General features: G+C 34.5%; 1 protein-coding gene across 6 annotated transcripts in view; it reads left to right on the top strand.

The window, feature by feature from the left end:
- RELCH (RAB11 binding and LisH domain, coiled-coil and HEAT repeat containing) overlaps nucleotides 1-12859 on the top strand; it is a 112282-nt gene that overhangs the window by 82235 nt on the left and 17188 nt on the right. For 4 of the 6 annotated variants that reach the window (XM_034996072.1, XM_034996070.1, XM_034996071.1 and 1 more), the window contains 4 exons: nucleotides 4005-4087; nucleotides 4865-4928; nucleotides 6352-6490; nucleotides 10656-10772. In XM_034996072.1, the coding sequence (XP_034851963.1) occupies nucleotides 4005-4087; nucleotides 4865-4928; nucleotides 6352-6490; nucleotides 10656-10772 (403 nt within the window). Of the gene's footprint in view, nucleotides 1-4004; nucleotides 4088-4580; nucleotides 4664-4864; nucleotides 4929-6351; nucleotides 6491-10655; nucleotides 10773-12859 lie in introns of those variants that run through there. The other 2 variants (XM_034996073.1, XM_034996074.1) reach the window with 2 other exon arrangements.

The raw sequence follows: 12859 nt of genomic DNA, 5'->3' as shown, positions 1-12859 counted from the left end.
ATATGAAATGAATTAATACTGTAAAGCCCTTAAAACAGTGTATGGCACATAATAAGAACTAAATAAATGTTAACTATCATTACCATTACTGTTCTTTTTTTTTTTCCTAATCATGCTATTTCATGAAGTAACATACAGTTTAGGGAACATATATTTATCCAAGCTAAAAGTATCCCTAATATGCAGGTGATTCTTAAAACATCTTAAAGCATTGGGCGCCTGGGTGGCTCAGTTGGTTAAGCGACTGCCTTCGGCTCAGGTCATGATCCTGGAGTCCCGGGATCGAGTCCCGCATCGGGCTCCCTGCTCGGCGGGGAGTCTGCTTCGTCCTCTGACCCTATCCCCTCTCATGTGTTCTCTCTCTCTCATTCTCTCTCTCAAATAAATAAATAAAATCTTTAAAAAAAAAATCTTAAAGCATTTATTTCTGTAAAGAGAATTGGTTAATTCAGTGCTTTAGATAATTTTTCCTGAGTTTCAGAATTTTTCCACAATTTAAGATACATTGTCATTTGAAGAATAGAGCACTGGTATGTTTAAAATATGTATCTTCTAAAACTTTTAAATATGTAAAATGGATTTGTGAAATCTAAAGAAAATTCCAGTCTTACCAGGAGGTTGAACATCCTCTGTCCATGTTACTCCCTCCATTATTATACATATTTGATCCAAAAAACTGTAATCAAGTGTTCTTTGTCAAGTTGAATGCCAAATTAAAAAATTCAGTTTGTTCTGAAAAGTTCCTTGTGAGTATAAATAATGTTTGATTATTCAATATGCTGAAAAAAAAGTCACCCATGAAAGAAAAAAGCATCCTTTTATATAAAGAACTGTCTTTAATACACTATTCTCATAGGATTTTATTCTAAGACCCTAAAAGCTACTTCTTTCTCTTAAACCATTTGTTTTTCAAATTATGTATGCACTGGTAAAACATGCCATATAAATGGAAATAGTTTTAAGTAAATAAAATGGAGCATCCTCTCTTTTTACTTGTTTTTGGGTTCTTTCTGTCTTATTTCTTATAGGTGGCTTTTGTCTGGTTTTGGTTTGTATGTTTACAGTCAGTGCTGGGTTGGAAACTATACCTATGCTCCAGCAGTTTTCAGTGTTCTTTCAGGTTGCTTATGAACTTCTGAGTCGAATTTGAGAGATTCATTTCAATATTTTTTCAAACTCATTTATGATAAAAAATTTTCAGTGATCATGCCAGTAAAAGTCATCAGTAGAAGAAATTAAAGTTACTTTTTTGGGGAAGCCTGGGTGGCTCAGTTGGTTGATTCCAGCTCAGGTCATGATCTCAGAGTCCTGGGATCGAGCCCCACATTGGGCTCCACCCTCAGCAGGGAGTCTGCTTGAGGATTCTCTTTCTTGCTCTCCTTCTACCCTTCCCCCCTGTTTGCTCTCTCTTTCTAAAATAAATAAACAAATCTTTAAAAAAAATGGTTACTTTTTTTTGTCAGTGAACCTTATTTTGAACAAAACCGTACTGAAAGAATGTTGCATTAGGTTTTTTTATACTAATACCTTATAATTTACAGTTGTGCCTGCTTCCCCCCGCCAAGCGAATTAATTCAAAATAAAAACATAAAAAGCAGGACATTTATAATAAAAGAAAAATTTTAATGTGAGACCAGAAACTGTTGAGAAGAAAGCAAGAAATAGATATACCAGGAACATAATAGGCAATACTTAATGAAATTGGATGCTAAATGTAGCTCTAAGTTTTCAGATAGCAGGACAAAAAGGGGAACCCAATCAGTCATATTATTTTCATTGTTAAATAAGAGACAATATGTTACTTTTTGAGGTAACAAATTGTTATTGAAATTGATTTTTAAGGAAACTTTATCATGTGACATAATGGATTTCCCAAGAGATGCAGAAAAGAACTTCATGTCATGATTCCTCATATCAGTAATAAGGAAGCTAAACATGTAAAAGTAGCCAGCTCAAAGACCACTGGGGCTTGTGAGACAGATGTGGCTGAGTCCGTTTTCTAACACTGCCTATTGCCTCTAAAACCCTGGACAAGTTACTTAACTTCTTCCCTAAGCCTCCATTTCTTCATCTGTTAAAACATTGATAGTAATTGTACTTAGCTCACCAGGTTTAACGGTCAAATGAGGGGTACCTGGGTGGCTCAGTGGGTTAAGCATCTGCCTTCGGCTCAGGTCATGATCCCGGGGTCATGGGATCAAGCCCCACGTCAGGCTCCCTGCTCAGCGGGGAGCCTGCTTCTCCCTCTCCTCTGCCGCTCCCCCAAAATCTAAAAAAAAAAAAGATCAAACAATACATTGTATGTAAAATGTATACTGATTGATAGCTCTTAAATTTTGCTTTTTTATTTTCTATCTTAATAAAGAAATTATACATAAAACTGCAGAGCAGTGAAAAATTAACTTGTCCCCTAGGTTACTCCCCCCCCTTTTTTAAATGCTTTTTGCCTGGCACAAGATAGCAGACACTTTAAGATACACTTTACTGATTCAAATCTAAGCTATCTTACTTATAAAGTGGTGTAGAGAAGAAAGGTTTATTTAATAGTGTTTGAACTTCTTTCCCCTATTTCTTTCCACTTGACATCTATAATATTTAAGGTAGTAGCAAAAGTGCTTTTGTCATTTTATTCCAGCCTAATTATCCATGTATTTTTATAAAAATTATTTCAGAATATCGAAGTCGATTTTAAAAGTCAATCAGTTGTTAAATAGTAATAGATTATTGTAAAATTAAGAATCCCACATAAAGTGAGTTCTGCTGTTTCTGATATGGTGTGTAGGAGGAATGTGTTAACATGTACACAGTATTAGGTTTTTGTTACTAAAAATTCCATGGCATCTTCCATCTTCCTTGAGGCCTAGATCCATTACAAGGTGAACAGATTGATTAGCATTTAGGATTCATTTGTTTTTAAATTCTGAAATTGAGAATGTAGGATTAGGATGTCACCCTTTTAAAAACAAAATGTATACTGCTGAATATTGTCCTCTTTTTCTAGATTTAGGGTTGGTGGCTAAATGGATTATTTTATCATTAGATTATAGAAATAGGTCTGATTGTGCTTATCGTATTTATTTTCTTATTCATTTGAGCTTTTAGAGAAATGTAAAGTAACAAACTATAAATGTTAACTACTTGGACCAGCCAAAACAATTTTTTAATTAATAATTTCTTTATTCAAATATATCATAAATCTTATATCATGGAGTACTCATAATAATTAAACTCACATTTCTTGAATGCCTAATCTTTGTCAGACACAATATTTAGGTATATTATGTGTAGTTAGTAGCACAATGATCCTTTAAGATAGATAACAATATCACCACATTCAGATGAGAAAACTGAGTTTCAAGAGATTATGTAATATATCTAAGGCCACATAGCTAATAAATGGAGAGGTAGAGTCTGAACCCAGATCTAATTCCCACACGTAATACTTTCTACTTAGGCTGCATTATGTCTCTGTACCTCAAAAGAGAAAGCTATGTGATATAAAAGGTTTGGAATTGTCCTGGATCTTTAAGTTGACTTGCCATAGAACAATCAGAAGCAGTTTAGTGGTGTCTGCTAGCCATTTGAGTTTGGTTTAAAAACAGTCCAGTTTGTAACTTGTTGGTCTTTACTTCAACAATTTTAACCGTAGAACCCAGTATATATCTTTTTTTTAGTATTAAAAAAAAGAGAGAAAGAAAAGCTTTCTTTTAAATTGCATTTAATTGAACACAAAAATTGCATAGAGACTGACCAAAAGTACAAACTGTCATTGAATTGGTGACAATCTGTTTTCGCGGACTGCTAGGCTATTTAAGCTTTATTTTCCTCCTAAGCATTCTCTGCCTTTATAAAGCACTCTAGTAGCAATATTTGCTTAGCTTCTAATTTTGGTTTTGCATTTGTGTTTTCTCTCTTTCTCTTGGTTGTTCCTTTCTTCTTCCCGTGGCACTGTGTTTGCTCTTTCCATGCATCACCTGTGAATACCCCCTGCGCTGACCAATCAGCTGTTGGTGAAGGGGGTGAATGAAACTCTGGTAGCTCAGAGGGTTGTTCCTGCTCTCATTACTCTCTCCAGTGACCCTGAAATGTAAGTGTCATCCCTGCCTTTTACATTCAGCATCCCTTTCAAAATGTGCCTGTCAAGAAATAGCCATCAGCTTTTAAATCCATTAAAGAATATATTTATCTCTTTAAAATGATCATATTGGATTATGTTCACTTGATTTTAAACTTTATTATACTGTTCATGTATCTTTTTTTTTTAATGTCAACCGTCACATTTGGAGGCCATATATGAAAAGAATACATTAATATCATTCTCAATAAACATTTCCAAAACTTAGAATATGCTGATGGACTATTTCTTCCAAGCCAAGAAAGGATGCTCTGCTAATCTCACTAACATGTTGTTACCAGTAAGTATAGTGGCATGAACCAAAGGCTTAACATTTTAATGTCTCGTGTGGGTGACTAAACCAAGAAAGACCAATGAGTCTGCCTGCCCATCCTCAGTCACAGCTAACCCAGTTCTCATTCCAGTTTACCAAACCATTTTTTATTGCATGTTGACTGGTTTACAGCTGACTCTTCGAGGCATGAGTGAAGCGTTAGTTGACAAGCGGGTTGCTCCGGCCCTTGTTACCTTGTCCAGTGATCCTGAATTGTGAGTTCCACAGACTGCGACCTTAAGTTATCCTGTCTGTCTTTTTGAGCATTCTTCTTGGTCTGCTTTTTTTTAATTTAATTTGTCATTGCTAGAGACTAATACAGTATATTTACCTTGTACTTACTTTGATATACATTTTAATAATCAGTTTTTCATCTCAAAGAAAGTTTCAGTTTCTTTCTTTTTTAATTCTAACAGCTCTGTCAGAATTGCCACAATTCCGGCCTTTGGCACTATTATGGAAACAGTTATTCAGAGAGAGGTAGGAAATTATTGAAATTTAATATCTATGTACTGTTGAGGTGATGATACATTACATACATGCACCCGGGGGTAAGGGGCAGGGAGCATTTTATCTCTTAGTTGGTTATGGGCCAGAGGACTATCTCACTATTTGAAAACATGAGAGCCTTACCCAAAATATATTTTCATATCCTAAGGAAATCTCTATCTTCCTTCTCAATTAGAAAATTAAATATAAGCCAACTCTTAGATGTTCCATTTTAAGCCTAGCTGAGTACTGCAGTTTGGAGTAACCTTCAAACCAGATCTAGTTCCAAAGCCTTCTGTTACCCAGTAGACTTCTAGATAGTCTACATAAATTCCTGATTGCCATTTTGCACAGATTTGAAGACGATTTTGCTAGATAACTTTAGGAACACAAACCTATTTCAGTTTAGCAAATGGAGGCTAGAGGGCACCTCTGTTCTCATAACTGTGTCATTGATACCAAGGTGCAAGTCTAGTGGGCTGGTACCATGTCACTGCAGTGCATATGACTGTGACAACCCTCTGTTAGGCCTGCTTGAGGAGATTATCACGGTCTTTCTTCCTAACAGTGTATTTTGATTTAGAAACTTGTGATTTAATTTCAAGTTTGTTAGGTTCTGTCTGCAACATTAACTATAAGACACTTCTTAAAATTAGTATCAAAATTTCATTCTTTATTATCAAATTGGACATGTTTTATACAAATGAAAAACCCTATAGATTAGAAAATAAATCATTTGTGGCTGTATTACATAGCCACTTAAATGGAAACAGACATTTTACTCCCCAAAAAAGGAAACAGTATTTTATGAAGTTCCTTTGTCATAAAGATTTTTTAATAACAAATTAAACAACTTAGTTATCGCAGGGGGGAAAGTTTTACGTTTTTTCCTTATATATTTCACTGGTGAAGCAACATTAAAAAGTATCATTCTGCAAAGCTTGCAGTCTTGGCAGAATTTCAACATGTTCTTAAATCCTAAAATAAAAATGTCTTTTAGGGAAATGTGAGTAAGATGTAAGTCATTAATGACTCATTGCTTTCAGAAGGTGAATAATTGGGTAACTTACACTGTGATTGGTTTTAAAAATTAAAATGTAGATACAAAATCATTATGAATTTATCTGTTTTTCTCTAAATACTGTGGGGGGTTTTGTTTTTACAATTTGTTAGGGAATATTTGTATTTTCAAAAAATAAAAAAAGAAGAATTAATAAGCATAAACAAAAATGTAAAACCTTTCTGAACCAAAAGACTAAATAAGTACTTGTTTAATTGCAAATTTTTACTGTCATGTTGATATAAACCATTTGAACCCATGCTGCAAGCCATGTTTAATGTGTAACATTCTCTTTAACAACTTTACTCAATTTTTAATATTCTGTGAAATAACTGTGCAATATCCAATTTTAAGTTGCTGGAAAGGGTGAAAATGCAGTTGGCTTCTTTTCTGGAAGACCCTCAGTACCAAGACCAGTATTCTTTGCATACAGAGATCATAAAAACATTTGGTAGAGTTGGGCCTAATGCAGAACCAAGGTTCCGAGATGAGTGTAAGTTACATTTTCTACCTTTTTTTCCTGAATTGTAATGTAAATCAAAGCCAGAAGCTTCTCTCAGGATTTGTCCTATGTTAAAGCCCTTCTACACTTTATCTTTCATTTACTGAAAGCTAAAAGTGAACCAAGTGGACTGTTGTGAATTGATCAGTAATACCGTTACTGGATAGTTTCTATACTATATACTGACTGCTGTAGCACATATGAAAAGTAACTCATAAACAATTTCAAGTTATTCATAAAACATTTTTTAATAACTAAATTTCAAAATACTATGCTATGTTCTATTTAAAGCTTACCATGTAATTCTCATTTTTAAGGAAATTTTTATGTGTTTCTAGATGTGTTCTTATGAAAAATATGCTTTTCTTCCAGTTACCATGGCATTCAGCTATGATCAGTGATTTTGTTTTAATGCACAGTTTGTTCATCTGCTAAATGATTTGCATAATTATCTGCTAAAGCATTTTCTCTAGTTTCTATAATACCTCTTTTACTGTGGGCCTCAGCCTTTATGACGGCGATTTCTTTTAGTGGCATCGAAGTGTCCAGTAATTATTACTCCAAAAGCATGTGTTAGTTATCATTGCTATACTTTAGTCCTTTAATTTTTAGCAATTTGACATGCCCTAGAGAGGACCACAAGTTTGGCTTCTTAAAAGTCATTTTGGTTTCTAGAACAAAATTTGATTCTCCCATGGTCTAGTTGTTGCATATCTGGCCTGATACTTTTAATGTAAGTGTCATCAACAAAAAATATTGTTAGGAATTGGACAGCATTGTCCAAAAGGTCTTTCGAGGGCATAACACTTAATGAGCTACAGAAAGACAATCACGAAATTATTTTTTAATGGGTAATGTTGGTAACATGAGAAAATAGCAATATTTCACGATTAGTTAACAGGAAAAGGTTTGGTATTTTAGCTAGCAATAGGGATAGTTCCATATACTGTAACATCAGATTTGTAGGTGATTCTAGTAAAAACTCTGAAGGTACTTTGACTAGCTTTATTGAGGGTGTCATTGTTCTGAAGTGGAGAGACTAAGTCTTAGCTCTTGGATCAAGGAATTGGCTAAGTAGGCAATGAGTCTTTGGTGTGTGCCATGTTGTCGAGTTAGTAACTCTCTAGAACATGATCTAACCTTTTTTGTGCATTCAAAAGAAAGATTTATGCATCGCAGAGAAGGAAGACATTTTCTTTTCATAACGGTCCCAAAATAATAAAGGTTGGCTTGGGAAAAGATTGACGATAGACGTTTCCACTGCTTGAATAGGTGTAATAAACCATTTGTTATCCCTGTGGCCTTCTACAATTTCATGTATACCCACAGTTAAGTTTTATACAATCTTCTTTCACGTTCTGGTACGACCAGACTCCCCCCCCCCCCCCCCCCCAAACAAAAAAAAAAAAAACAACTTTTTTTTTCTTTTGTACTTACTGTCCAGTCAATTGGCTTTCTTTTTACTTTAAGACTTTACCCTGAAGACTTTAAGGTACTATGTTAATAAGGCTAATGGTAGAGTAGAACCCATATTGACAAGGATTCCATACTGTTATCCATCTTTATTTATAGACAATTGCTTTTAGGAGTTTAGAAGAAGGACAGAGTATTGTTGAGTTGTAATATCTTCCTCAGAGTGGCATTTTGGATATTTGTCATTCTATTTCTTAGAGAATAGAGGACATTGATTCATCCAGTGGACTTTTTTCTTTCCCAGCTCTTCATTATCACAGGACCTTTTGGTCTTGATTTTTTTCAGAGGCCATTGGTTTTATCCGGAACACAATTCAGCCTTTTGTTGTTGTTTGTTTTCAGCTTTTTTACTTTATAAAGCCCTCTGAAAATGCTCAGTCATATGCTGGAGATTTTCTAACATAGCAATTTTACATTTCAGATTAGTTTTTTTTTTAGAAGTTCTTTATTTCAGTTCTGAGCCCATTTACAAAAAAAGAGGATAAGATTCCCTTTACTTTGGCTGTTGGATCTACCCCAAATATTTTTTTTATAACATAATAATAAAAATAAATAAATAAATGCATACAAAGTATTTAAAAAATATACTTTATTTATTTGACAGAGCGAGACAGGGAGAGAGGGAACACAAGCAGGGGGAGTGGTAGAGGGAGAAGCAGGCTTCCCAGTGCACAGGGAGCCCGATGTGGGGCTCGATCCCAGGACCCTGAGATCACGACCTGAGCCGAAGGCAGACGCTTAATGACTGAGCCACCCAGGCGCCCCTACCCAAATATTTTTTGAAAGTTTATTGAAATCAATTTTTATAAAGTCTCCTATTGATTTATTTTGTTTGTAGTGTAGACTCTGTCCAATCTGCCCTTAAGAGAAAGGCTTCTGCAATGGCCTTATGTTGTGCATTTCCTATTTTCCTTGCCCACTGAAGGTGAGTTGTAGAATTACGCATATCTTCGTTAGGAGATCTTTTAACCATTCATTTCCATCTGAGGAGTTATCAATTAAGTAAATTAATTGCTACAGTTGTGGTAGCTAGGATAATATGTATGGAATGAAATGTTGAATTCTGTAGTAAATTTTTGTCTCTTTTGAGATTTAGGAGGATCTTTAATTATAGCCTTTAATTGGCTCTAGAGTTGAACTTCCGTAGATTTGTTTTCTAGTTAAGAGGCTATTGTGCAGTATGGTTACGGAGTTTCTGAGAAAAACATTAAGGAAAGGATTACTTGTTTAGGAGGTCAGAAAAGGAGCAGAAGGAATAAAGAGGCCATGTGTCAATAGAAAAAGAAGTTCGAGGAACTTTCTAAAGGTTTGGGTAGAAGTGAATCTCAAAGATTCTCTAGAGAGACCATTTTGTTGAGGCCTCAGCATGCCAGTTAGTGAACTGGAGTTTCAGTGAATTCAGTGGGAAATCAATGAATGTTTGGAGTTTTTGTCTCCCCATTTTTTAAAAAAAAATATTTTATTTATTTATTTGACAGAGAGAGACACAGCGAGAGAGGGAACACAAGCAGGGGGAGTGGGAGAGGGAGAAGCAGGCTTCCCACAGAGCAGGAAGCCCGATGTGGGGCTCGATCCCAGGACCCTGGGATCATGATCTGAGCCGAAGGCAGACGCTTAACGACTGAGCCACCCAGGCGCCCCTCCCATTTTTTTCTAGAGCTTCTCTTAAGTATGTTGTTATTAATTTTGACAAGTCAAAATACCCTAAAAATGGCCATTGTTATTCTAATTTTCCTTTTTTTTTTTTTTTTGCCATTTACTAACGTAAGTGTAAAAGTTGTAATTATAGTGTGTTAATTAGGAAGCAGGAGGTTTTTATAGGAGGAGATTGTGGCTTTCACATACATAAACTCAATGCAAACATGAAAGAAGTCACTACAGTTGATCAGAAGTATGTGCTTATGAGTGGTGTTTTGGGTTCCCCAACCAAGCAGAGATTAGAAAGGGACCCTGTGAGCAATACTTTAATAGTCACTGATCCTGGAACCATTTCTCCAAGGAACCCTGGTTTTACTAGGAACTGGTATTTTAGGAAACACAGTCTTAGGCCGTAGAGATGCTCATTGCTACTGAATTGGATACTGTTTCTTGGGCCATCACTTTTATTTGAGCAGTAGGTTGTCTATATTTTTGAAATTTTATATTATTTATTGAGACAGAAGATTATTGAGCCCTTTGAGTGACTTGAACTAAACCATCAGTGCTATTTGACATTGGTCTTGCTAAGAATTTGAGAAACTAAAGCTAAGAATTGTTTTATGGAGTGAAATAATTTGATATTGAAAAAGAATAAGTATACTATATTTGTCCTTTGTTTAATAGCAGTGGTAATACCTGATTTTTATAAAGAAACTAATTTGTAAAGATAATAATAACACAAGAGGTAGATTGTTTACATTTGTTTATTTGGTTTTCATCTTTCAAATTGGGAAATTTAATTTCAGTGTGGCCAAATGACCTGTAGACATCCTCGTAATTAGGTTATAGTGACAGTGCTATGTTCTGTTCCTTCCAAATGTTTTTATTCTGAAAAACATGCTTTCCTCTCTAGTAAGAAAAAGCAAGTAAAGGATTTGAAATCATCTAGAATTAAAATGAAATTTTAAAATAAAAAATTTGTTTAATGTATGAGTGTATACAATGTTTTAGATAAAAATCTAACAATTTCTTCTTCTTTTTTCAGTTGTTATACCACACTTGCATAAGTTAGCCTTGGTGAACAATTTACAAATTGTGGATTCTAAAAGACTGGATATTGCTACCCATCTTTTTGAAGCCTACAGTGCACTTTCCTGTTGTTGTATCCTTGCTTTATTAATGTGTATCTATATTTATATAACTAATCATACAGTGAACCTCAGTTGTTAAAGTTTGGAAGGTAGTGTTTTTTTCTTCAGCTTACTTACATAAAGGTTATAGAAAATTAAAATTTGGTTTGACTTGCCCCACTGCTTATTCTAGTCATCTCGTAATTTTAAAAGATGGTTTTAAGTCCTCTGTGCTTATATGTTCTATAATTTTGAAACACTGACTAAAGTTTTATCTATGTTAATTGGCTATGTAACTGAGCAAGAAATGAGTTATAGCAGAAGCTTCTGTTAATCAAAAGGAAGCCTTGTATGTGTTCTGGAATTTAGGTTTTTCCGTGAATGTTTAACCATCCGTATCCCGTGGAAAGCTATGGAGAGATACCACTCATTGAGGAAGTGTAGTGCCAACATGGCTGATTATCTCCAGTGATGGTAGAACTGAAGGAAAACTCAAAATTCATCTAACCCATGTCAACCAGTACATTTTATAAATGATTAGACTGAAGCTTAAAGACATTAGTGACTTCTGTTTTTTTATAGTTAAAAGCAAAACTGTGACTAGAACAAAGAACTTCAGCTGTCCTGTTACATGTTCTCTTTACTATCCTAGGCCTAGTAAAATAAAACTAAGAAGGAAGCAAAGATAAAGATGGGCAGAGTGAGCTGTAGCTTCTTTGCTCTCCCACTAAAAGGCAGGCGAGGTCAAGAAAGGAAATAAGAGATTGAAAAAGGAGTGAAAGGCTGAATACGCAAACAGAACTATAAAAGTACATGCTAGACAACATAATCAGAGAATTCTGATTATAACAGAAAAAAATGACAGTAGAGAGAGGTTCCTAGGAGAAAACAGAGGACAAAAGAAGTTTCAGGATTAATATTTATGGTTCCATATTATTATATACCAGTTTGAAGTAATAAGTCAAGTGAACAAGTAATTTTAAATAAGGTAAATATGTTCCAAAATACCACTGATTGGTATTTTAGTATATACCAGTTCACTGTCACTGGATTCTTAACTGGAACATTCCAGTGGGAGGTTTTGTTTTGAATAAATCAAATAGGGAAAGTAGAAACATAGAGCTGTTAAGGAGCTATTTGTCCTTTGGAAATGTTAAAACCTGAAGTTGGATGAGTAGTTGAGAGCATTTCATTTTTAGGAATCTACTATAGAGCACCTATTCATGTGGATGATGTAAGCCATGTTTTTTACAATACAGATTATAAAGTGGCAGAGACACCATATTTTGGTAATTTTGTATTTCAACTATCCGTATATCTTCTATAAGTTTATTTCCACTAAAAGGAGAACTTACTACTATTCTTGATTTATCTTGTTGGCATTTTCTACTTAGGGAAGATAGAGGAAGCAAAAAGAGGAAGTGATATTCTGAATTGGCAAGGAAGAACTCTTTAGTAATGGAGAAGTAACAAGACCCTTTCAAGAAAATAATAATGGCATGTCAAAGTTTGTATTCCAAAGCAAGAAAATATTGCTATGTTTATACCTTCCCTAGACTTCGTGAAAATAGATGTTTAGAAACTTAAGCCAAAAGTTATGTATAACCTTATATAGCAGAGAGTTTCTAAAAGAGTATGCCTCAAGGGAAACTGGAAAGTCAAAAGATCAAAAATTGTAGCTGTATAAAACCAAATATTCCAAGTAGGCAAGTCAGTGATTTCTAAGTGCATAGAATCTGTATAGAAAGAGTATTATTGTGTGTTTAGGTATGCACACAATATAGAGTAAATATAATAAAGTCTTTACACCAATACGGTAAGGGGAAGAACATCTTAACAACAGACCCACTTCAAGTACTAAAAGTATTAGTTCTACATGAGTCATAACTTGTACTTGTGTCAACGGAGTGGTATGGCCACAATAAAATCACATTGTTCTGTGATCTGAATCTGTTCTGAGGTTCCATTGCATTCTGAGCTGATAGAACACAAGAGTATTCCTTTCAGCACTGATATCATATTTTAATAAGGACATGGAAAAACTGTAGTGTTTAACATTAAGTACAGTGATAAGTCAAAAAATCTGTTTTAAAAAAATTTGAAGGAATTTAGAAATGTT

This window comes from Mirounga leonina, unplaced genomic scaffold (genome assembly GCF_011800145.1).
Source record: "Mirounga leonina isolate KUSES-001 unplaced genomic scaffold, KU_Mleo_1.0 Mir_93, whole genome shotgun sequence".
Classification (NCBI taxonomy): Eukaryota; Metazoa; Chordata; class Mammalia; order Carnivora; family Phocidae; genus Mirounga; species Mirounga leonina.
This window is presented reverse-complemented; position numbering and strand designations above follow the sequence as displayed.